At 40.9% G+C, this 26920-nt stretch overlaps 1 protein-coding gene across 1 annotated transcript; it reads right to left on the bottom strand.

Annotated features, from left to right (window-relative positions):
- Positions 1-24985: 24985 nt before the first annotated feature.
- LOC140225248 (uncharacterized) lies at positions 24986-26884 on the bottom strand. Its single transcript, XM_072303497.1, has one exon. The coding sequence runs from the start codon at positions 26765-26767 to the stop codon at positions 24989-24991; it is 1779 nt and encodes a 592-aa protein (XP_072159598.1). The 5' UTR covers positions 26768-26884; the 3' UTR covers positions 24986-24988.
- Between the last annotated feature and the right edge of the window lie 36 nt (positions 26885-26920).

The raw sequence follows: 26920 nt of genomic DNA, 5'->3' as shown, positions 1-26920 counted from the left end.
TTTAGCTCATTTTCAGAGGACAACGTGAATTTCAATCAAACTTGCCCGCCCCTCAAGGAGTCATTTCATGTACTTTGGAGGCACATACCTACAAGGAAAAAATGGTACGGTGTGCGTTTTGGTCCAATGAGGGGCTGCCAGCCTGTCTGTGACCTCCTGGAGATTTTGTTAAATAGGTAAATGTGTAAACGACTAAGAGTTCCGTTCTTTGGTCCGCTTGGGGTACTCTATGACAGAAATGGAAACTGTCGTAGTGTGATATTTTCTTTTTCCACTGAAGAGGGGAACAAAGAAGAGCTTTTGGAGGTTTTTGGCAAGAGGATGGTGACTTGCCCGGAGTCTCTTTACCCAAGTTTTTGGGTTTTTTGGAGTTTATATCATCTCATTTTTGCAAGAAAACTGTTATTTTACCAAATGAAGTCCCCCACTTGTGAAGGAATTGGATTACATTTTACAATAAGGAACCATTACCTCTGGCTCTCCCATAAAAACACATATCTGCATAGGGAAACCAATAGCATGTATTCTGTTTCTAAAATGGACCAGAAATAGTGGCTCCTAATTGCAAAATGTAATCCATTTAATGCTTATAGCTATGAAGTGGATATCTCCTTGCTGTGTAGCAAAGTTTCTCGGATCCGTCTTATTTTTTTACACCCTTGACTGTCATTTTTAATTAATCAGTTCAAAGCTATTTCGACGATTAATCATTAATTGTTAGATCGAAGAAGAAATTTTCTTCGGAAAGCTATGGCTGAATTGACTTTACAACTGAACTTGTGAGAACATCAACTGAGGCAAATTTTGCAGAAAGTTATACATGGTAAGTGATAATTATTTCAACGCTCTCTTAGTTTTAAAAAGAGATTAGTTTTAAAAATCAAAATCTACACAACTGTAGATATCCCTGAAAAGAAATACAATTGTAGAATCCCAAGAAAAGAAAAAGAAGAAAGAAAAGAAATACGAAGAAATTCAATGATAAATTGCAACTACGGTAGGTACTTATTTCAAATTAATTGCTCTAAAAATTGTTCCTTCAATGAGTAAATAGGCAACATTCTCAACACTACAATGCAATAGAAATAATTTTACCATGGAATTGAAATCCAAAGAAATGTGTGCTGCTTGAGTAATAGAAGTTTGGAAATCAGGGCATTCAATAGCTTCCCAGACATCATTAGTGTTACAATCTAAAAATTGTAAGGATTAAAAGTGTCAAGCTCTCAAAATTTTTGTTCTCTGATTATAAAGAAGCCCTGCTAGAAATGTTCAGTGTCATTTTTATTTTTGTTTGTGAAAGGAAATTATTTTAAGATTTTTTGGCGTTCTTGGCGTCCTCTGAGACTCTGAAAATTTTTGTACTTTATTTTTCATCAAATAATGAACATTTTCATTGTAATTTTTGTCTATTTAGGAGAGTACATTATTCGATGATTATCTTCAGTATGTATTAGATCTTTCCCCCAGCGACAAGGTTTACTGAAATTTTATGAGATCTATATAGTTCTCATAGGTAGGTACTGACCTGCATCATGGTCAATTTCATCTTTGAGGAGTAAATGAAAACAAATTATTTTCTCTTGGTTCCTCAATTCAGGGCTCTGATGAATAAACCCTGTTTGACAACAATGTTAGTAGGTAAAATTGCTCCCTCCAAAATCATTTAAGCGGTATCAATTTAGTGGTAAAGTTATCAACGACCCTCATTGAATCTCATTTGGTTCACTGAATTTCTGAGGGATAGACAGGGTGACAGGTTCTGTAAAAGTTAGGAAATTAAGCCCTCCTCACTGTGAAAATATGTCAGGTAGTTTTGCTGCGGAGCATTGAAATTCCTTCTCCCAGTAAAAAAATTGGACTTTTCAGTTTAAAGAGACTAAACACTTAAAATTAAGTCAAGTAAAAACTTGAAATTTTTGTGAAAAGAATTTTTATCTGAGACACCTAATGTCAAAAGAGGACATTCCAAAATCAGGGAAAAGTTAGTGACCACTACGCTAAAAATCCCAGAAAAGAATATTCTGCGCATCGAAGTCATTAATTACACAATTTTCAGAAATTATGTTGAATTATTTATCAGCAGAGAAATGAAAATACTCTGAAAGTCTTTGAGGATGAACTTTGTGGATTGCGGTAAGTAGTTTCCCAGTTTGGCCATGGTATTGATATATTCGTTTCGTCATTAATCATTATCAATAAAAATATCCCTATCTACCGTAAATGTTGGAAAACCAGTGTGCATGTAATCTGGTAATCCTTAATTAATCAACTGTAGATTTCTTACCTGCTAAACTGCCTGATGAGTTGAAAAAAATGTTCACTTTGAGACAGATTCTTATGTCTTGGTTCATGCTTTCGTAAGTTGAGTTGCAATGTCAATTCCGTCGTAGCTTTCAGCAGAAAATTTCTTCCTTGATATAACGTTTGATGATTCATCGTTGAGATAGCTTTGAACTGATTGATGATGAATGGAACTAAAAGTGCCATTAATCGATGAATCAGAGATCAAAGTAAGATGTGAAGCTATAAGAGCAGGGATCGTAACGGACAAAAGTGAACGTCTGTTCTACGTGTCTAAACTGAGACTTATCTGAGAAATTTAGCGACACCACACAGAGGTTTTCACTTCGTAATAAAGCTTAAAATTATTTATCACTGGAGGAGTTTCTTTGGTAAATTAGCATGCTTAAAGGTACATCCTGACGTGAGAGAAAAACAATGGTATTGGTACCTGAGCGTAAGTATGTATGTCCTTGAGTGTTCACGTAGAAAGACTCTCAACAAACATTAAACAAGGAAACAAAACTGGACGAAGGTACTGTAATACCTAATTTACTTTAAAACTGCTAAAAGAAGAACCAAAAGACAAACCTCACTTATCTTAAATGTATAAACACTTGGTATCGCTCAGAAAAACCTTGAGCGAAATGGACTCATATCCGTAGAATTTGAGGAGTAAAAAGGCTGTAATGCCAGAAAAATGTGAGCTTCACACTCTTGAATGGATTCAAGATCACATAATTTTAGTGAAGCGACTTTAAATCGCTTGATTTGAACCAAAAATGAAGAGAGAACAATGAGAGAGTAGAATGGTGAGGTTTTGAGTTCTAAGATTGGATATTCAGAATTCACTTCACGATGAGGCGATAAACTTCTGCTCCAGGTTGTAAAATACGATGATAATGCTTGTCACAAACATTGTTGAAGTCGTAAATGGATTGAAATGATTGAAACCAAATGATTCCGTATTGTATCGATCGTTTTTGTTGCTCTGTGAAACAGGAACTAACCTAACATTCGTGGTTTGTTTTGTTGTTCCGCTGGTGAGATGCTGACTGCAGAGAGCACTAACATTGTCACTCTACCGTGTGTATGTGTTAGTAAATTCGGGTTTTACGATTTTTGGGACATAATCAAAGCTACAGCCTAAACGGTAAAAGTAAACCCCTACTCATATATAATTTTTAGAATCCTCATAACTTCAGGATGTTCCCTCGAAATAACCATAATTTCATTCCAGAATAGTGTAAGCGAGAAATTCAATGATAAACGTCAGCAGGTCGGGTCGCCCATTGCACCCGAAAAGCAGTTTAGACGCAATATTTTTCTTAGGATGCCTTGGTTATTAATGAAACTTAAACGCGCACTACACGGGAACATGACAATTCTTTTGATATAACATTATATAGGGCTCCGATGTCTCGTATTCTCCATAGCTTTGACAGAGCGTGAAAATGGTCAAAGTGGATACTTTTTGCTATTTTAGGCACATATGCGTAATTATCTCGTTTAATAAATCATCAACCTCCTTGAAACTCAACAGTCTGTTAGACGGGACCGAGACGCATCTTTAGACACCAAAATTTCTGAAATCCGTCGCTCCGTTGCTTTGAAAAGTTTACTAAACCGCAACTAAAAACCCAAATAAGCCAAGTTCGTGTAACTATGGTGTCGTTGCCTCGACCGGGCTGTGCTGTGTTGCCAATTGTTGGAGGATAGGTTACTTGCCCGGTGGTGGCTACCGCCACTCATGATTAATGACGTTATTTTCTTTTTTCAATAAAGTTAATTTGCATTCAACGTTCGTAAGTTAAGCAAAAAGTACCTATTGATACAAATAGAAAGACATGAAAATAGTATGTCTAACATTTCAGTTGTTTTTTTTTTTTATTTATTTTTTGTTTTTTCAAAAAAACAAATTGACTGGGACTAGAATCATTGTATCTCTGAAGACAAAAGCTAAGTTTTTTGATACAGAAATACTAATATATTCATCCTTTATATAATCAGGGAGATGTTGACCCAAATATTGATGTATATTTTCTCTGTTCGCCCAAATTAATGATGGTACTTTCTTTTTTCAATAAAATTAATTTACATTCCACGTTCTTAAAGCAATATTTTCTCCAAAATTCAGCAAAAAATAACAATTTATACCTACGCAAAAAGTAAATAAATAAGTAAAGCAATGACATGAAAGTAGTATTGGTAGTACACATCTAACATTTCGGTTACATCTATTTGAATGAAAAAAATGGCAACTTAGGAAGCACAAAGGTCACTTATCGACGGTGAAACTACCAAACTACGGATCTCGGTTTGCGACGTCGCAGACTTCCTATCATACTTTATTTTTTAAATGAAAAGCTACTTAACGTCCAGTCTTGAAAATTTCCGTGATTTTTCCTCTTCGTGCGGAGAAAATTCTGTGAAAATTTCAAGGAATGATATTGATTTGGTCTACTTCAAAAAAATAAAATGTGAGCGGAGATTTTTAAACACAGCAAACGAGATACGTGGTTTGGTAGTTTCACCGTCGTTATGATGCGTATTCGGGCATATGCGTAGAGTAAAAATATCATACTTTACGCCGAAAAAACGAAACTGAAAGTTAAATGCGTTAACTTCCAAAAACCATACATAATCCAACGAAAATAAATAATTGGTAAATAACAGCTTTCTTGTATGCAAAGAAAAAAAATTAAAAATGTTAAAAAAGAGATGTCGACACAAAATTACATGGCCCCTTCAATTCTGAAGATACTACAAACGAACTGTACCTTAAAATTTTCATATCCTAGAAGCAAAAGTTCCCATGACGAATATTGCTATCGCTAGCGATTGCAAAAACCAACTTGTTTGATTTTGATTTTTGTTTGAAATTTGAATTTTGCAATACACAGACCTCTCTGCGCTACCGCATTCAGACAAAAAACAACGAATGAACATTCGAATGCTGTCTTTCCCAGGGTAAAAAGTCTATTCCTGAGGAAAGTTATGAACATTCTTTCTCGTGATGTTCAGATACTTCCGATTGAATTGTGCACAGACTTCTTTCAAAAATTGGAAGAAAAAAGTACACAAGTTTCCCAGAAAATGTTTACTTAATCGAAGAGTATCTGACAACTCCCAAAACCTCATACGCCGTTTTTCCTCCGCACGGCAGAACTTCTGGCACAATACAGGATGCAGAGTGTTAATCATAAATTATTATTGAGCAACTATTCGAACATTCGGAAGATCAATTTGCCTATCCGTTCATTGGAAGGCGACTCCTGATTGCCACTTTGAATCTTACATATCTTAAACTTTGTGCGTGCTGGTTTCAGCTCAATATATACTTGACTCTCTGGAGACGTTTTACGTGCAAAAGCAATTCGCCTTCAGCTGCGTCTGCAGCAATTGTTGTTACGAATATGTTGTGCGTGCTGATTTAAGCTCATTACATACTCGACTCTCTGAAGGCGTTTAATGTGCGAAAGTAGAGCACTCTGTTGGAGAACAACAGAAACGAGACTGAATGAATCGCTCAATTCCTACTTCGTTCCTTCTCCGATAGATTGCTCTACTTGCGCACATAAAACGCCTTCAGATAGTCGAGTATGTAATTCGCTAAAATCAGCACGCACAACATATTCGTAACAACAATTGCTACAGACCCAGCTGAAGGCGAATTGTTTGGTTAAAAAAAAAGAGTATGATAGGTAGTCTGCATGTAACGAGAGGGTATGTATTCGATGAACATAAATCGAACGAAAAATAAATTCGTGAACCAATCAACACCGATTTAATGGACAAATAAATAAAAAAGCGGATCTAAATCGATAAAAAAACTTGCATTTGCTATTAAAATTTCAAATTGAGATACCTCGAAATTAGAAGCAGCAAAGATTTTGATTTTTCGCGATTTCAAATCCACACGCACCATAGGCTCATCCCCTGCAAACAGTTTTTGGGGTATATTTTGTCGCATCGTTTTTTTGCTTCAAGACCACAATGTCTGATGCTTCTTTGGTCTTAACCTTCAGAGGCTTACCTTTAACCATCAAGCTGAAGTTGATTTAGGTAGTATCACCGACCCACGTCTTTCGACGATTCTGGCTAGTTTGAGACACAATATTTGCAGACACCACTTTGTCGGGTTTCTTTTTAATCCGCCCACGTAATAATCCTCAATGCCGCAACGAAAGATATACACGATACGAGCTAATTAATGTAATTTCAGACACCAGCGAGCCGAGAATAAAGTGAAACGCGGAAGAACGACAAGTTTTCAAAAGTCGCCGGAAGCATCGTCCTGCTCGTGGGGTGCTTAATTAAAAGACGGAAGGTCTGTATGCAGGACGCGAAGCTGACAGCGAAGGAAAAACGGAAGAAAAAGGAGGAATGGCGAGTGCCTCCGAGGAGACTTTTGCATGAGAGCCAGAATGCCCACACTGGAAGAACGTCGTACGAGCCCTCGTATGTTGTCAAATTTCTTTCTACAAAACACGAATTTTCTTTAAGAAAATTGTAGATATTTTTCTTCCGGGTTTCCGATGGATTTCGTTCGGAATTTAATCTGGGTGCCGTAAAAATTTCGATGAAGAATCTTGATGACTTCATTCAAAGATACACTGGAAAAAGACACATTGTATCTAGAGTCCAGACTCTTAAAAACATTGACAAGAAAAAGGACTCTTGATTCAATCAGATTTAAGATTAAATCAAAAGGAAACCCGCTTAAATTAAGAGGCTTGGTTCTTGATTTAAGCTTAAATCTGATTGAATCGAGAGTATTTTTTCTTGTCAATGTTTCAAGAGTCTGGACTCTAGATCAAATGTGTTCTTTCTTCCAGTTTAGATATTTCATCGATGCCAATGGACCACTAGACAAGGTACGAACTGAAGCATTCTGATACATGTTTCTTTACCAAAATTTCACGTAAAACACGAATCTTGCATCGAAAAATACTGAAATCAACTCCTAACTAAGATATTAACGTTTTAATTTTACATTGGCTACGGTAAATTTGAATCACCCAGGCATAAGAAACGCAATACTCTACGTGAGTCAACTCGCGCCCTTCGAGAGTTTTGGCAGGATTGAATTCTGCCAAAACTGTTAGTAAAACTGCCAAAAATTGAGAATTCTTAATTGAGCATTGTTTCTTTCCCATCCCTCATTGTTCAAAGTGATAAAAAATTTGTTATAGCTAACCCAAAACGCCAAGGTTGTGGTTGTCACACGTCTGTATCGCAGAGACTGCCACAGTAACGTTTAGTGTGCTATTTGACTCACATAGACCATCGAGTTTTCATGAGCGGGAGGTCTAAACTCACGGTCAAGAAACATTAAATACACTAGAAAAAAAAAAGACCCATTGGATCTAGAGTCCAGACTCTTGAAAACATCGACAAGAAAAATATTCTTGATTCGATCAGATTTAATCTTAAATCAAAAGGAAATCCGCTCGAATTGAGAGGCTGGGCTCTTGATTTAAGCTTAAATCTGATTGAATCAAGAGTACTTTTTCTTGTCGATGAGACTCTAGATCCAATATGCTTTTTTTTTTTTCCAGTGTAGATTCGCACGTAAAAGCGTATTTTCGTTGATGATTGCGAGCCAATACGAACCTAACCTAACTTGAGGTTAATTAAATTGAATCAAGAGTAATTTTTTCTTGACGATGTTTTTATAAGAGTCTGGACTCTAGATCCAGTGTGTTTTTTTTCCAGTGTATCATAGTAATTAGCATTAGTCAAGATATTAGTAATTTTGGCTATTTCAGTAATTTCCGTTGCTGGAGTCGAGATCTACGTGAAATGTTAGTTAAGAAACATGTGTCAGAAAGCTTGACTTCGTACCTTGTCTAGCGGTTCATTTGGCAACATTCGAATGCTTTTACGGCTTTTTTCCCTACAGCGGCAGCACAGGTGTCTAAAGCCGCTAATTTTATTCTCAATTTTCCGCATTCTTCCCACCGTCTCCAAATTCCCCGACTCGACTCCCCGCGTAATTTGACAAAACTCCCCTTGGGCGACTTGCACTCGGCAGGAATTCTTGAATTCTTTCCAACCGTCCCGAGTATGTGTGCGTGAGCACACATGTATACTCACGAGTGTGTGCGTGTCTACGTCTCAGCGGATGATTAGAAACCTCGAGAGGAAGGAAATTGAGAGGGGAAAAAAAGGCGTAGGTATACATTGTATTCGCGAAATACCCCTCTCCTGTATTTAATTAACTTTTTTCGGTCAATCTCCTTCGGCGTAAGTATTTTGAGGAGGGGGGCGGGGCGGAAGGGGGGAATCGTACCTTGAAGTACGCTCCGAGATCAGTTGCTGGTGAGATGGAACTTTTTATTCGATTTAAAACTACCGGAAGTTGAAGACGAAGTTTGATCAAAGTTTAGATTGAAATTTAGATTGCCCGCGTAGTCTTTCTTATTAATACTGCATGTGTGATGCAAGGAAGAAGGGTCTTTAAAGACAGTTCGGATATCTAGACGAGGCGGGGCTGGGGAGTAAAATGAGATTAGACCTTTTCCATTAATCATGCATCATGAGCGAAGCGGAGTTACGGACACGTCAACGGCATTTAAACGACAGTTGCATCTTTGCTCTCCTTAGACTAAAATTCAGCGAGGGCGTCTTTTTCAAAATCCTTGGCACTCATAGAATAATTTTGTTATTGTACATGGATTGCATTTTGCAGAAAGGAGCCAAGAGCATTCCAATGCCGCAAAAACTGTGCAGATTTTTAACCTTGCAAGTATACACTAATCATCTTTACTCCCAATAAACTATATATTTAAGACGAAAGTTACCTTTTAATTTTAATTTTTTTTGTAATTTTAATTTTTTGCACGATTTCAGTAGTTTTATTGCAAAGGGTGTAAGTTGTACAATCCTAGTAACATTGGAATGCTCTTGATTCCGTTTTGCAAAATGCAATCCATATCGTGCACGCAGATGTTACAAGACTGTCCGTTTTTGGCAGGATAATGGAACAAAGAAAGGGACGGAAAAACAAACATGAAAGTAAAAACTTATGCTATAGATTCCGATTCTGTGACCAGCGCAACCAACCCATCGTTTCACCCAGAATATTTAATGACAAAAGTGTGCGGCACGGATAGTGTCACTTTTTGTGCGAGCGGGGGTTCGATTCTCGTAGGGGACAGCTAATTTTTACTGGTTGTATTGAATGTTTTAGACCAATCATCTAACAATAATTAATACTTGGCAACTTAGGAAGCACATAGGTCCCTTATGATGCGTATTCGGGCATATGTGTAGAGTAAAAATATCATACGTAGGGTGTCCCAAAAGTACCGGGACTGGTTCTATAACTTCAAAAGTAAGATAGATGCAGACATGATTTTCATTCTCATTTTAAAGATCAACTCAATACCTATCGATTAAAACCAAGATCAGCTCAATCGAATAAAAATTGACCGAGTTATGACAATTTGAAATTAGTGAGGAAAGTTTACCCCTACGGTTTTTAGGAAGATTTTTCGCTTACCAGGATTCAAAAAGTTAATAATCCTATCCACTTTCCTCCGAATCTTCCATAATTTCCTTTTGCTTTTCAAAGTACCGTCCATCAAACCGGATGCACTTTTTCATGCGCTCTTGCCACTTATCCAACATTGTTTTCCTGAATTCTTCCTCTGGGATGGAGTTGAAGAAGTTTTGAATTGCATTCTGGATTTCGGTCTTCGATACGAATCTTCGTCCGCGAAGCTCCTTTTTAAGCGTGGGAAACATCCAAAAATCACATGGAGCCAAGTCAGCGCTATTAGGGGGATGAGGGATTGTTTCAACTCCATTCTTACTCATAAATTCACGTGTTAAGCTCGATGTGTGAGGCCGCGCATTGTCTTGATGGAGTATCCACGAAGCTTTCAAGTCCGACCGTTTCCGGGAAATGTGCATTCTCAACTCCTTTAGTACTTTGCAATAATACGCACTGTCAACTGTTGTGTTTGATGGTACAAAATGTTGATAAATGACACCTCGAAAATAAAAAAACACAATAAGCATCACTTTATCGGCCGACTTTTCGATTTACGGCGATGAAGAATCTTCCTTAAAAACCGTAGGCGTAAACTTTCCTCGCTGATTTCAAATTGCCATAACTCGGTCAATTTTTATCCGATTGAGCTGATCTTGGTTTTAATCGATAGGTATTGAGTTGATCTTTAAAATGAAATCAAGATCATGTCTGTATCTATCTTACTTTCGAAGTTACAGAACAAGTCCCGGTGCTTTTGGGACACCTTACGTATACTTTACGCCGAAAAAGCGAACCTGAAACTTAAATGCGTTAACTTCCGAAAACCATATATAATCCAACGAAAATAAATAATTGGTACATAACAGCTTTCTTGTATGCAAAGAAAATAATTAAAAATGTTAAAAAAGAGATGTCAACACAAAATTACATAGCCCCTTCAATTCAGAAGATACTACAAACGAACTGTACCTTAACATTTTCATATCCCAGAAGCTAACGTTCCCATGACGAATATTGCTATCGCTAGCGATTGCAAAATCCAACTTGTTCGTTAATTCCAACTGTTTTCATAAACGTTATTGTAAAAAACTTGTTAACAGTCTCTCAATCAGCCGTGTTTCAGTCGTGATCGCTTTACAGTTTTGTATATTTTATTCCTTTTTTTCTATTTTTGTGTGTTTCAGTAAAGGGTAACGTGACAGGCAGGAGGAAAAGGATAGTAATATGCGTCTTGTAAATAATCCTGTTTGAAAGAGAACAGGGAATCGTGGCTGAGAGGACAGAGAATCGTGGCTAAGAGAACAGAGAATAGTGGCTGCGATTAAAAAACTTTACTCCGGGATGTGATCAAGAACGAAATGAAATAATCACGAGCACATGAGCCACATTACGGAGGGTCGTTAAACTAAGGCACGTAACAGGTTCGAGCCATAAAAAAATTTAGCTCTCATTATTATCCCGAGCGCGGCCCCGCTCCTCGCGAAAAAAAAAAACCGAAAACTTTCACATATTACTGCTTCGAATGCAATAAAATTTGGATTGCTTTTTCCTTCGTGCATTTAAAAATTGATTACACCATCAGCTCGTTCTCGACTTCCAGAGAAACTTTTCCGTCCATTTGTTTACTTAAATGACCCGCTTCAAAACAACTGTGGATACTTTGCAGCTCGAAAGAATTTGTGTTGCAGATTCGAGATAGACGGGAGCTGTCGATCTTGAGTAATCGTCCGGAGTAACGAACTGGCAAACTTCTCCTTTCTTGTTGGTAATTCACCCATTCCTCCAGTCTACTTCCCGGTTTGAACATTAACAATATGGATCTTCAGTCAAAGTTGAAAGTTGCGATGTATATCTCTTTTTGAGAATTAAGTTCGTACAAGCTCCTGGTAGAGCGAAAAGAAGATTTTCAAAAAATTACCTTGAAGTCCTATTGAATCTTTCAGATGATGACAATTATGGCGCTACAAAAATGTCATTTTAAAACTCATAGGACTTAACTTTTCGCCTCCTCTGTTATTTTAATGGGTATTACACACTGAATAAAAGGTTCTGTCATATGAACTAAACGCTTGGTGATCCATATCGCACCCGTTCGGTTTCTTAAACCGAACTTTCAGTTTGCGTGACGAAAGGTTCGATTCATGTAAATGAACTTCATAACATCAGTCGTTATCACGAATCGGCTTAGAACACTCTGTCTTTACAGTTATTTGATGTTTTTAGCCTTGATTATTTTCTTTCTATTGCTTTCGTATATTCGGGCTATGTTTTCGTGTGTCTGATCGTTGTCTGGTTACCTCTACAGCGGTACAGTACCATTGCGTCAAACATCAAAAATAGAATCAGGATATCATCTATACTATAAGCTCCAAGACCTCCTAATTTTGCGAAACTGGTGACGCTTAGTTCCAGCGTTCTACCGGGCCGATTTTCATGATTTTTGCGGCTATCGACGGGCAATTTGTCTCTAGATAAGCCAACTCTTTTCAGATTTTCAAAATATGGCCCAGGTTTTTTTACATTACGTGGTAAAGTTGCGAATTCTCCCATTTAAACAATGTAAATTTATACTTTTTGTCATAGTTCGTTTGAGCGTTCTACCGGGCCGATTTCCATGATTTTTGCGTAAATCGACAGGTAATAGGCCCTAGATGAGCCCGCTGTAATCAGATTTTGGAAAAAGGACCCAGGTTTTTTTAAAATCACGTTATAAAAGTAAGTAGGTTTACAGGATGCTCCGGTACTGCTACCGCTATGCGCGGGAGGATGCGCATTGGTCGAGGAGGTTGCGCAGTAGCTGTGTAGCCTGCGCATCAGCTCTACACTTATCTACACAAGATTCGCACCGGACACCTCATGTCGAGCGGTGGCCGAGTCGTCTAAGACGTCGAATGCATCCACTCTTAATTCGGCGTGGGTTCGATCCCCGACTCATAAAATCTTAATTACTATCTGTCTATCATTGTTCATTGTTTTACTGCAATATTTCATCAAGCAGTCATTCCAAAACGCGTCCTTTTAATTTTAAAGTAATTTTAAGTAAAGTTTAAAATTAAAGTATACCTCATATCGTAATTTTTTAGGGGAAAAATAAAACCAACACTGATAGGAGGGTAAAAATAGGGCCGCGAAGCGGCCCATTGATGGCGCGGAGCGCCTTTAGGGGGTTGGGCCGCGTAGCGGCCAGGGGGCGTAGCCCCTTGGTTCACCATGTTCGGGTAAAGATACTTTTTCCAGTGTTCGCAAAGAAAAATCTATTGCAGTAACCTAAAGTTCTCCACAAAAATAATCTGCAAAGAGGCTCTCTCGCAGTGCTGAGGAAGAACGCCGTAGGAGCCTTCAAACATTGCCGAGTTTCCTCCCACAAAAACTGAATTTACTGGGAAAATGGCGAATATTATTTTCGAAAATTTTCAGAAAATTTTGTACGCAATTTGATCTAAAATGTTTAAAAATTTCAAATAAAATTTGCATAAATGTTGTTAAAAATAAATGTTTTATCAGGGTAATTCGGAAACTCTCGAATGTTCATACGGCGTTCTTTCTTAGCACGGCAGTCTGTCCTTTTTATCTAGTTTTTCGGGTAGGATCCGCTTGCGGAAAAGAAGCCTCCGTCGTGGTTTTTAATTACGCATAGGCAAGGCTAAGAACCGGGTGGATTCATTAAGGTCTTTGCCGTGTTTTGTTTTTGAGAGCGGAATAATTATAGGCTCAGTTCTCTGCATTTGCACCGACTTGGCGCAGCGCGGCCTTAATTCCCCAGAAACGCTTTACATATCACAAGAGTTGCCGGCTTGGACCTCGACGAGTGCTAAGGAAAAACTCCGTATGAACCTCCCAGCATTGCCAAATATCTTTCTAGAAATCACGAATTTTCAGGAAAATTTGTGAATATTTCTAAAACAGTTTTTCAGGACTTACTATTCGAGACATTCGAAAAACGTTCAAATTTTTTTTAAAAATAATTAGGATATCTGCCTCAATCCCTTTTCATTGAAAATGGTAAAAGCCATGGACGATTTTAGCGCTAAAAAATTAAAGGTGATTGCCTTTTACATGCATTTCAATCCGTAATCATCGCCAAAATTTAGATGTATAGTTTTGTTGTATTACTTACTCCGCGCTTGTTCAAGTTATGCTGAGGTGCAAAAAAAGTCAAGTTACTTGTGCTCTTATTTTCTACAGCAAGAACAGAATGAGATTCAAGGGGACCCTTTACCTGTAACACACGAGAACGCAAAGGTAAATATTAGTAAATTATCCAAAGAAAAAAACATGGTATCAACAACATTCGAAAAAAATCATTTAACTTTGTAAAGAGCGTGTAAAAGAGACATTTTATTTCCTTCTTTTTGGTGTTGTCCCAGGAGACGAGGCGAGTAAGTTCAGTTGCTGGAATAGTTAACGTAGGCGTTAACTTATGAGTGGGAATTCAAAACCTAATTAGTAACACCAAGACCCAGTTTCGGCTGAAATTTGTCGGAAAATTCGAATTGTCCATCAATGAATACCCTCAGATATTGAGCGTAGCAAAATTCGATTAAACAGGAGCTAAGATAGTATTATAGACCAGGTCTGCCAATTTGGATTTTTTGAATTTTGAAAATTAAACAAAGAATTCTAGTTTCCCGTCCAAATATACCACGTACCTAGTATCTCAAAAATCGATAGATACATGGACCAAGGTAGCAATTACCCACCAAACCTACGAAGTGACAAAAATTCAAGCAGAACTTCGAGAAAAACAATTTAATGAGTTTCTAAGTAAAAAAAAATACATAAAATTTAATTCCAGCACGTTAAAACCAACATTGTCTTTGCTGTAGTTGTATTCGCCCGAGTTGTATGATTCTGATCGTTCGGGAAGCTCGGGAACCGACCGCATTAGTCAGGTTGGGTTAAGTTAGGTCACGCAACTAAACTAACTTCGCGGATATGCTGGAAGTATCACCTAAATTGAAGGCGCCCCTAATTCTGAATGTATACACATTATCTCTACGACTTCGATCGATGGAGCTGTCTAGGTTCTCTATCTCTTTCCGCACACTATAGGTAGCGGCACTAACTATAGGAGAAGGCCCTTTATGGGAAATTCTTTGTCGAATCGGGTTTGAGGATATTAACACAGTCATTATATTCACAGTGCACATAAACTCCGAAACCCATGACCAATCAGTTTCAACATATAAGTGTTGAAGAGCGCCCAAATCGAGCTGCAGGCTCCATATTAACAGAGGAAAAATTGACTTTGAAAATGAATAGGAAATAAAAGACAACATATCTTGTTGAATGATCCCGGAGCCGCCAAGACAGCTTTGGAGGCTACGCCCACCATCTTGGATTTTCAGGGCCTGAATTTGACTGAAAACTTTAAGGAAAATGTAAAATGCATCTATTCAAGAAAAATTACACACAAAATACACATTACAATAATTTGCCAAAAATGTAAAAGTTACGCTAAAGAATTGAGAATAAACCGTTTTGCAAATTTACAAACGTTTCTTGAATAATCTGTATTTTATCAGAAGAGAATTGGCAACATCAAATCATTTATAATAATCGGTTTTGTTTTCACAGGATGAAAGAACCTGGAAAAATCCATCGATCGAAGGTGTAGAGATAATGTGTACACATTCGGAATTGGGGGTGCCTTCAATTTAGGTGATACTTCCAGCATATCCGCGAAGTTAGTTTAGTTGCGTGACCTAACTTAACCCAACCTGACTAATGCGGTCGGTTCCCGAGCTTCCCGAACGATCAGAATCATACAACTCGGGCGAATACAACTACAGCAAAGACAATGTTGGTTTTAACGTGCTGGAATTACGTTTTATGTATTACTTTTTTACAAGGAAACTCATCGAATTGCTTTTCTCGAAGTTCTGCTTGAATTTTTGTCACGTTGTAGGTTTCGTGGGTAAATGCTACCTTGGTCCATGCATCGATTGATTTTTGTGATACTTGGTACTTGGTATATTTGGACGGGAAACTAGAATTCTTTGTTTATATTCAAAAAATCCAAAATGCCGGACCTACCCTATGATACCATCTCGACTCCAGTTTGGTCAAATTTTGCGAAAATTGATATCTGAGGGTATTGTTTTTTTTTTTACGGAAACCCCAAATTCTCCGTCTTTCAGTCGAAACTAAGTACTGATGGCGCTATTAGAGAATTTGCAGGTGTCTGAGATTTGATGAAATCGTGTTTCAGTGGAAACTACTGAGTGAAATGAACACGAGGATACCCTTGGTTCATGAATTGAACAGTTATCGGAGAAGATATCAGAAAATAACCTTCTGTGCTAAAATACGTGTGTTTAAATGAGAAATGCGGCCAGATGACGTCACCATGCGGTGCATTTTCTCACTTTTAAATCTATTTGTATACTTTTTCCCTTATCAGAAAAAAAGTATAAAAAATACTGTGAAACCAACTCTTTAAGCACTTTCAGATGAAGCAATAAAAAAAATTGCATGCAAATTCTCCATTAGGTTTTGAATTTCCACTCATACGTTTACGCTTACGTTACTATTGCAGCAACTGACCTCACTCGCCTGGTCTTGGGCGTTAATGATCGGGCTTGGTGGCTATAGTAGGGAATTGGTTAAGTTACCTGCTGTATTGAACTTTTTGCAACTGAACTGAGAGGAGCAAAGCACATTAAACAAAGTTTTATCGTCAAAATCTTTATCCTCAGCTCAGTGTTCCGGATAATCAGGTCGGGTACCGGAACTAAGCGGTCAAGAGAAACGTCAGAGGCTTCCTGACTATGGTAGGGAATTGGTTAAGTTACCGGTAGTATTAGATTTTTTGCATGTCATTCACATTGCATGGCACTAACCAGTCCACTCTGCAAATATCGAGCGAGGCAGGTAGCGGCAGCTGCATGAATGACGTGGACAACTAGAAGAATATGGTAAGTTTAACCAGACGAGTAACAGAGGAAATTCTTCGACGAATATCTTGCAGAACTAGCTACACGCTACACGGGCAACACGCGAGTATTGACAAAAGTACAACAGCCTATACTGCCATGCTATAGAAAAACGCCGTATGAACCTTCAAGCGTTGCCAAATTTTCTCAGGTAAATCACGCATTTATGGGGAAATTTGTAAATATTTTTCCTCCTATTTTCTAGATAACTTTGTTCGCAATTTCAACTAAAATTCCTGAAAATGTCAATGGAAAATATTCATAGCTTGTCTCAAAAATAAACATTTTATCGGAGAAAATTTGCCAACTCTCGAATGTTCATACGGCGTTTTTTCTTAGCCCGGCAGTATAGCCTAGTGTATCATTAGCATTTTACGCAGTGCCTTTCCTTATGAAATTCTACAATACTCTTACCATTCCCTGCGTGAAGTTTTAATGAGAAAACATGTCCTGCAGCGCTGTAACTCTTACTCTGTTCCTCAGCTCATCATAACGTCGCTCAGGGTCTAGTGCACTTTAAGACGCAGTACACTCCTTTTCGTCACCTGATTTAAGGCAAATCGTCGCCGCGTCTCAAGATGACGTAACTAAATTCCCACGTGACCCCCAGAAAGTATGGCACCAAGCGCGCCGGAGGGCTCAACCGAGAACGAAGTTTCGCGGTTTCGCCGGGAAAGGGCGCGTCGCCGGAGGATCCGACGACACACGGCGGTGGCATTTAGTCGTAGCTTCGGCTGGAAATGTGCAGATGTAATTGAGCCGCTTTTAAGTGCACTTTTATGCGGTTCCTCCGCCGCGCCGCTAATGCAGCCCCGTCGCATCGTCTGTCCTCGGCCGCCTTCGCAAATGTTACAAATGGCCCCCATTGTCGGGCCCGCGATAACGTCAGGGCTGCCAAATCAAAGGCACCGCGAACGGGTCCCTCTCGAACTCCTGGTGGAGGAGTTTTCTCTGAAGGAAAATGGCTTAAAATTCCGATGAGGCCTAATCTGCCGTGATAGCGAAGAGAGTGGTAGGTGTCAAATTTCCGAAATCGAATTTCCTTCAAAATTGTAAACAAGAACATGACCTCGTATTTGTTTCGCGTCCTTATCGCGTCAGCATAGTGTTGAATCCGCCCAAGTATTTCTTACAATCGAAATTTTTCGTGTTAAATGAGTCCCTAATAAGTAGGTAGCAAATATATGTCTTAGCACACCTGCATCTTGCACTCTGTGCTTAGAATGAGCACAAACTGCATCTTGCACTCTGTGCTTAAAATAAGCACAAACTGCATCATGCACTCTGTGCTTATAATGAGCACAAACTGCATCATGCACTTTGTGCTTACAATGAGCACAAACTGCATCATGCACTTTGTGCTTACAATGAGCACAAACTGCATCTTGCACTTTGTGCTTATAATAAGCACAAAATGCATCCGTGCTAATGACGAGCACAGCTTCTCACGGTAAGCACACGTTGCTGATACGAAACAACATATGTCCTAATATTTTACCCGAAAACCGCAGTTCAGACCAATATTATGAAACCGTAACACACTCCAGCGAGGGGCCCGCCAGGGCCCCTTGCTCTGTGACGTCTCAATCTACGCAACGACACGCATGCGAAGAACTATATTTAGAAGCCGTAGGACACTCCAGCAAGGGGCCCGCCAGGGCTCCGTGCTTTGTCCCGTTCCAATCTGCGCAACGACACGCGCTACATCCGTCCGCCCCGAGTAACTCATGCTTGACTTCCCGAGTCCTCCCTGCCGAAGCAACCTACCCTTAACCGGAACTGGAACACCCAAAATAGACCCCTCAGCTGTCAACTGTTGCAACCAAAAGGAATGTTTTCCCTTCGTTTTACTACAATTATTTTTTCTGTAAATTTGACTAATTTAAGCATCACTCCGAAACTGCAGTTAAGAAAATGCATCTCCACCAGTCTGTCTTCTCATCTTGTCCTCGCCACACATAAGAAAATTATGTTCCTTTTCTGCGCTGTGTTGTTCGTGGTTTTGAGTGCCGGTTTCGGTCAACGTCGTCGCCACCGCCGCCGCTCGCGTCAAAACTCGCGAAATGTTTCCCGCGCCACACTTGTGCAACGTCGTCGGCAAAATCTTGGAGCGCGACCCGTCCAGCCCGTGGAACCCGTAATTAATTACGGTGCCGAACACCAATTTCATCGGTCCCTTTTAACCTCCCATTTTTCCCGCGCCCTAAACGACTTAGCCGCGTACGCGAGGCACGGACAGTTGCCCGATGGCACAAATTTTTCAACTCCGCCCGACCAACGACCGGCCCCTTCCCCCCTCGCTCCGTCCTCCCGCCGTCCCTCAGCTCGGTTATCCCAACTTTTTGCGGAGGTAGTGCCCCTTTTAACGCGCGAATTGGAACTAGACGCGGCAACGGAGTTGCGCGCTTTTGAAAAAAAGCAGGCTGAATTTGAGTCTAAGCGTCGCGCCGTGGAAACTTCCATTGAGGAGCAGCGTCAAAATTTCCACCGAGACGCTCGCGACGCTTTCCAAAAAGCGCAACAGGCTATGGAGGAGGCTTCAAATTTCCAAGCTCTTTTTCCGGAGAAGCGGCAACACCTACCGCGTCTCACGTTGATCAACCCCGACCCCCCCGTCCCCCATCAACCCACAAACTTTGAAGTTTTGTCCGACTTCGCCGCGAAAGTTACCGAAAAATTAAGGGATACGCGCGCGGATCCCAAAATCCAATTATCTCTCGCGCGAAAAATCTCGGCCGAAATATTCAACGAAGACGATTTGTCCATTCTCTCCCGTCGCCATGAGTTTTCCGATGCTGCCGGAGCTGGACCCAGCAATCGCGCCCCGCCATCCGCGGTTCCCTCCGCGAATCGGTATACTAATCTTTCGTCCCTCGAATCACTCGCCCGTCGTCTAGAAGCCTCGGATCCTGGTGCAGGTCCGAGTCGTGTTGCACCATCTGTAACCTTGCCGGCAAGGATAGCTCGTCACCCCGTAACTTCCGTCCCCGCCTCCCCACCGTCCACCGCGCTTCGTCCCGTCGTGGCCCCTGCGACGCTCCCCTCTGTTCTCCACTCTGCGCCTTCCCCCTCTTCCCCCCTCGCCCCCGTTCGCGCTCCGACCCCCGCCTCCAACGTTACCGTTCCCGTTCGGCATTTCATCAGCCGCGGAAAACCAGCTTGGGCAGCCGACTTCAAATTGTCAAAATTCCCCATTGTTCGCCTCGTACCATTGGACCCATCAACGTTAGTATAAAAATTTCACATTCGTCAAGTATTACCCAATGAAACTTATGCTTATAAATCCAATTTTTTTTTAGTTGTTTCTTGTCAAGTCTCTGAAAAATCAATTTTTTCATGCGTTTGAGAGGGAAAGTGTCAAAAAATCGATTAGTCCCGTCGATTTTTGACTTCCTTGTATTCAACTCCTCGAAAATCGATTTATTTCATACGTTGACTTGTTTGTGCGGAGCTCCCTAAGAAATCGATATTTTTCATGCGTTTGAATGGGAAAGTACGGATCTTCGATTATTCCCATTCGAATTGATGTTACTAATCGATTTTTTGACTAAATTGTTGCCAACTCTCTGAAAATGCTATGCCTTTGAATGGGAATAACAACATATACAAATATTTTCAGTTGAACCTACGCGTAAAAATCGATTTTTAAGTTGTTTTTTCGTCAAGTCTCTGAAACATCAATTTTTAGGGAAAGTATCGATATTCGATTATCCCATCAATTTTCGACTTGTTTGTATTCAACTCCCTAGAAATCGATCTTTTTTTCATACGTTGACTTGTTTGACGTAACTCCCTAAAAATCGATCTTTTTCATACATTTAAACGGGAAAGTATCGATCTTCGATTATTTTCATCGAAATTTACGTCAATAATGGATTTTTTTTTTTACCTAATTTGTTGACAACTCTCTGAAAATCTTTCCTTTATCATCCGTTTGAATGGGAAAATATCAACATACTAATATTTACATTTCAACTTATGCTGAAAAATCGATTTTTTAAGTTGATCGAAAATCGATTTATTGCATACGTTGACTTGTTTGTGCGGAGCTCCCTAAGAAATCGATATTTTTCATGCGTTTGAATGGGAAAGTACGGATCTTCGATTATTCCCATCCGAATTGATGTTAATAATCGATTTTTGACTTAATTGTTGTCAACTCTCTGAAATGCTATGCCTTTGAATGGGAATAACAACATATACAAATATTTTCAGTTGAACCTACGCGTAAAAATCGATTTTTAAGTTGTTTTTTCGTCAAATCTCTGGAAAATCCATTCTTTTCATGCGTTTGATACGGGGAAGTATCGATACTCGGTTAATCACATTGAAACTTATGCTTATAAAAATCGATTTCTGACTTTCTTTTTGACAAACATATGAAAATCGATCCTTTTCCGTACTTTCGAATGGGAAAGTATGAACCCTCGTGACCCTCGTTTCTCATTGAAATTTATGCTAATCAATCGATTTTCAATTTTTGTAAATAATCAATGTTTTCACTTGTTTGTTGACAACTCTCTGAAAATCGATCCTTTTCATGGGTTTAGATGGAAAAATACCAACATTCCTTTATTTTCATTTAAGCATATTGGTGAATTTTTTTCTATTATCAAGCGAAAAAAATTAAAGGTAACCTCCACTTTTTTCCAAAGAAGGAAACATTCACAGGCTAGTCACTTGTCGTAATTTTTTACAATTTTTTTTTCATTTTTTTTTTAAAAAGAAATAAAGAACTTCTAGGGTAATGGCCGGATTCGAACCCTGAACCTTACGATTTCAGATCTGTTTCTTTGACCATTACACTAGAAGTTCTTGAGGTACGATGACAAGTAATTGTTTCTTTTTCAAGGATAAAAGTGACTGTATTAACCCCCCCCCGGACGGGAAAACAAATCCAAAGACAAGACCTTGTTTGTGTGCAAAAAAACTTTAATCATGAAAAACACTCATAAAATGAAATATTTCCTTAAATTTAGGCGTTTATGTACGTACGTATAAAAAATAAAAAATACACAGGGCAAATTTTAAGCAAAAAGAGTTGATTGTCCCATTTTTTACAATTCAAATCAAAAATCTTCCTCCGACGACATTTCGTCGTCGGAGTCTCTCATCGTCCTCCACAGCATCTCCCCATAGTCCATACCTCTAGCGAAATCTCTTTCACGTTGGTCCCGTTGTTGTTGTTGTTGTTGTTGTTGTTCTTCTTCTTCTTCTTCTCGTTGTTGTTGCCATTGTTCCTGTTCCTGTTGTTGTTCGTTTTCTCCGGTCAAATCGATTATCGGCTCGTTCTTCTGCCGCAACTGCACCAATTTAGACGTTACCTTGTGCAAGAGAACCCGTAATGCAAAAAGGCCTCTCTCGAACTTTTGACAAATGCATCGCCCGTCCATATCGGGGGATATCTCGAGACCAAAATCGCTGCACCAAGAGAAATGCGTAGTGTCAGTCCGTTCTCCGCGCACCGTTGTTAAGTGACTTTCGAATCCTATGAGTTGGTCGCGCAAAAGGACCATCTCATCCCACTCCATTTCTTCATTCGTGAAAAAGTCCGAACATGCTTTCGAAACGACTTCGCCAAGAGCCGTTTGACGTTGGAGTATCTCCAAGAGCTTGAATAGGTGCGAGTGTTCACCCATAATTCTATGTCCAATATGTATACCGAAACAACAAGGAAAGACCAAAAAAAGCACACACGAGATCCGCACAAGACCCACGCAGCCACTTATTAGAAATGAATGTTACACTCTGTGTGCAAGCCGTGGAAGAGCTTTTCCATCCGCGCATGCGCGAAACACAAAGAATGTCAGGACCCGACCCACCCTGGGGCCCAGGCGCAAGTTACGAAATGACCCCCGAATTGCACCAGAGAGTTCAATGTTTTCAACTTCACAACCCATAGGGCTTCATGTTTCTCAATCTTCACGGTAGAGCACAACTAAATCCAAAATAAGACCCCACCATTTCGGAGAAGAGCCTTTCGATGCGGGCAAGGGAGCAACATATACACGTTTCCGGTCCATCGATCGCATTGTCACCTTGCGACCACGGGCATGTAACAAAATGTCCATTCTTCTCTGGTGTCAGCTCGAGCTCTTGGACCTTTTCGATCCACTCTTCAAGGCTGGCTCTGTCTTTCTTTCCCAAAACCTTGCAATACCTGCGCTTGAACTTAACCATCTTGGTTAACAGGAACGACGTCGACGTCAAATGATCCATTGGATTTTCCGTGATTCTGCGATTTAAAGTAGCAGTCGGATCGATATTTGTACACAAATCCAGTCAGAATGCCTGACAAGTTTAGAACCAGAATTACGTACAAGATTGCAACATGAACACCTGAGTTTTCCTCCGGTGGCGGTGGGTCCGAAGACCGGTGTGAGTTGTTTCTGTGTGAGGTGTGTCCACCGCAGAGGGAGATTGTCTCCAGAATCAGACTTGCCAAATACCGGTCACTGTTAGTTTTCTTTCTGGACCCTGAGTGAGGTAGGCAAGGCTTGATAGGTGTCTCGCACAGTTGTTTCTCCACTAGAGATGCGATGTCTTTGCGGCGAACGAACTCTTCGAGAAGCTCAACATCTAGTGTATATCCCACTCGTCTTTGGATACAAAGTGCCAGCCGTAATAGCGCACTTTCTCGATGATGAATCACCGTCGGATGGAAGCTCACTTGCGACCGTAAATGAGGGAAAAGGAGCGCCAAAAGGACGATGTAAGCATGGATAATCATCACAGGACGTCCTTGACACGACTGACGAAATTAAAAAATATCGCTGGCTTTAATCCACGAATTGTGCGCGTCTGAAAATCCGAGCCATTTCACGAAAACTCTGTCCTTGTCCCGTTTAATTACTTTTTCTACCAGATAAATGTCCTTGTACCTCGTTTTCTGAAGTTCTTGCGCGTAGAACCCGCCTTTTACCGGAACGCCGTTGAGATCCTCGATTTCGTAAGTAATCGGACGAGTAGATTTGACTTTAGTTATTCGGAAAACTTCGGTGCCCCAGTTGGGGGTGTAGCCTTTTTCGAAGATTGACTTGACCTTGCTGAGCCGCACGTGATCGCCACGCTTCAATTTAGCTTTTGGGAGGCGCCCAGCGGGTTCCCGCATCAAACGTTCTCGGATCGCAGGAGCATCTTCATGCGTCACTTCAGCAGGTGTCATACCGATGCTCCTGTGGACCTTTTTTTCGTTGTATTCTTTGAGGAGACCCTCGAGAATATCCGTCCATTTGTAGTTGCCCCGAAGACTAAATTTTTTCCACATGGCCGTTTTCAGGGTCCGATTGAAACGCTCAACTATTGATGCTTTCTTAACGGAATAAGAAGAATACAGATTGATGCCGTGTTTCCGCATGAGACGCTGGAATTCTGAGTTGTAGAACTCAGATCCGCCGTCTACTTGGAGGTGTCGCGGTACTCTTCCCGAAGATCGAAAAATACTTGCCATTGCGCTCGTAATTTCGTTGGCTGTTTTTCTTTTCGTGGGCACCGCCCAACTCCTCTTCGAAAAAGTGTCGATACAGGTTAGAAGGTATTTGTATCCAGAATTGGCATCAGCGTACGGGATCATCTCTACCAAGTCCGCTTGCCACAAATCGTCAATGGTATCTGTCCGAACTTTTCTCGTGGGATAGTTACGGCGAGCCGGACGGTGGAGCTCTTCGACCAAGCCCTCTTGCTCTGCACTCATTTGGGCGGTTTGGTTTTTCCCGAGGTCGAAGAAGAACCAGGTGTTTTGACGGTCGTCTGCGGTGCTTTGTTCGACGTTGCGTTTGCCGGAGAGGCCTTGTTGGGCTTAGCTCCTTCCTGTTGTCGAGCACTCGCTCCTACCACGCTCTCGACCAGACTCTTCAAGTGGGCTACTTCTTGCTGCACGTTGTCGATTTTTCCCGTCAACAATTCGTGTGCCGCTCTTACAATTTCGTCTTTCTCTCCGCCCAGGTCTCGAAGTCGAATTTCGACCCACTGCTTGGTTACAGCGTCGCTGTTATCTTCCGGATCCAGAAGATTCTTAATGCGCAAATTTCGAGCGTTAAGTTGGTTGTTTTCGTCCGTAGGTAAATTGCAAGGCGCACCTCTCGGACCCTGTGCGGGTGCCGCGTCCGAGTCGAGGCTCCTACCAAACTTGTCAACGGTGCCCATGATTTCACAACACTGATCTCCATCATCTAACTCCGTCTCTTATATATCATATCGATACGCTTCAGTCATCGTAGTTGTAAGACACTGATGGCGATTTCCCATCGGCAACTCAACTGACTCGTCGTTAATGAGTATTCATTAACCAATGACGAGCACGGGTTGGAGTTACTTTTTCCTCTAGCTGCTTGAGTCTCTCCTTAAGTGCAGAGTTCTCTCCCGTAACTATATTCATTTTCCGATCTGCCGCATCTGCGATCGATCCTGCCAACTTTTTCACATCGGCGACGCTGTTTTCTAGCGCATCGATCCGATCCTGGTCCGACCGTGATGTCGCCACCTTTTCGGACACTTTGACCTCGCCAGATAGCGCTACGGTTCTCTTGATATCATCCAGCGACTTTTTCAGAACGGCGTTATCCGCCTGGATATTCGTCATCTTTTCTAGCACTTCCTTCGTTGGACCCGCCAATGAGTCGAGACTACTCAATCGATTTTCTAGCGCATTCATCCGCCCCGAGATTACCTCCAAACCGTTTCCGTTTTCAGTGTCTACCGGCGACTTTTTCAAGTTCAAAAACTCGTCACGTAGAGCAGCGATTTTTCCATCCGCAACACTCTGTGACACCTCGACCTCCTTAATGTTTTTCGAGTAGGCCTCTCCGCGAACCTTCGCCTCGTTTTCGCTGTTTTGTAGTTTTCCTCGTAGATCGACTACTGAATTTTTCAACTCTGCGATCCCCCCTTCACAAGCGGCAAGTTTCTCGTCCAGCGTCTTAACGGTGGTTGCCAAATCATCACATTTTAAACTTCGAGCTTCCACGACGGAAACTTTGTCGGTGAGAGATATCAGACGGGAGAGTATATCGGACGACCCAGCATCGTTTATTTCCAGCACCTTTCCGATCGTCCAATATTTATTTTTCAAGTCTGTATTTTCGTCTTGAATCATGACGAGTTGCTCCGTCGCTTCTTGCAAACCACTTTGCAACGCGTCAATGTTCTCCATCCTCTTCGCGTTAACCATCAGCTGATTCAATATTTCCTTTTCGGAAGCGTTTATTTTACCTTCAAGGTCATCTTGCTTTCGTTTGATGTCGGCGTTTTCACTTGAGATATCCGTTATCCTCTTGTCCAAGTCGGTGTTCGAAGGACCACCCTTCGTCTGATCACCGATCGCTTTCGTTTGAATTTCCAACGTTTTGATCCGGTCTGTCAGCTCTGTAAGTTGTTTCGCGGCTTCGATCGACTGCGGTGATGACGGCGACAACAAATCGACGGTTTTTGTAAAATTCTCTGTAATCTTGTGCAATTCGGTGTTTTTCTCCTCGAGAAACGCGAATTTTCGATCGAGATCTTGCATCGTATTCGTTAACTCATCAGTGTTGATGGGCAGCATTCCCTTCTTTTCCAAGGCCTCGATTCTGCTCGCCAGGGACTCCATACGGGATAGTCGGCCGGTCAAAGCCGTCGACGTAGTTTTCATCATGCCGATCGATCCTTTGAGGGTCTTATCTTCTTCTTCGAGGCTAGCTATTTTCCTGACCAAATCATTCAGTGGAGCCTTCAATGTATCTAGATGCTTCACATTATGTTCGAGGGAGTCAATTCGACTCGTTAGCATGGATTCCAACCGTGCCAGACGCTCATTCGTATCATTTTGAGCATCTTCCTTCCGGTCGGCAGCACCAACGATTACGGTGCGAATATCTTGACCTGACACCTTGTCGATCGGCACCGGCGTGCCATTGACGGGCAGGTTATCGTTGTTACTGTCGCCATCATCGACGATGTCGTCGTCGTCGTCGTCGCTCACATTGATACGGAGTCGTGGTCTTTCGACCTTCGTGGGGACCGTAGGTGTGCCGCTGGTCAGCGTCCCGGGTACAGCTCTCATTCGATACATCCTGCCTCCTTCAGTTCCTCGATAATGCTGAGAATTTCACGGTCCAATCCCGTATTACCCGCTTCTTTCGACGAAATGAGGATGTCCAAGCGTTCTACCAACTCGTTCGGATCGTCCCAGTAAACGTAACTTCTCTCGCTGTTTGGAACGAAA

Source organism: Bemisia tabaci, chromosome 8, assembly GCF_918797505.1.
Source record: "Bemisia tabaci chromosome 8, PGI_BMITA_v3".
Classification (NCBI taxonomy): Eukaryota; Metazoa; Arthropoda; class Insecta; order Hemiptera; family Aleyrodidae; genus Bemisia; species Bemisia tabaci.
The sequence above is the reverse complement of the archived record's forward strand: the minus strand, read 5'-3'. Positions and strand labels throughout refer to the sequence as shown.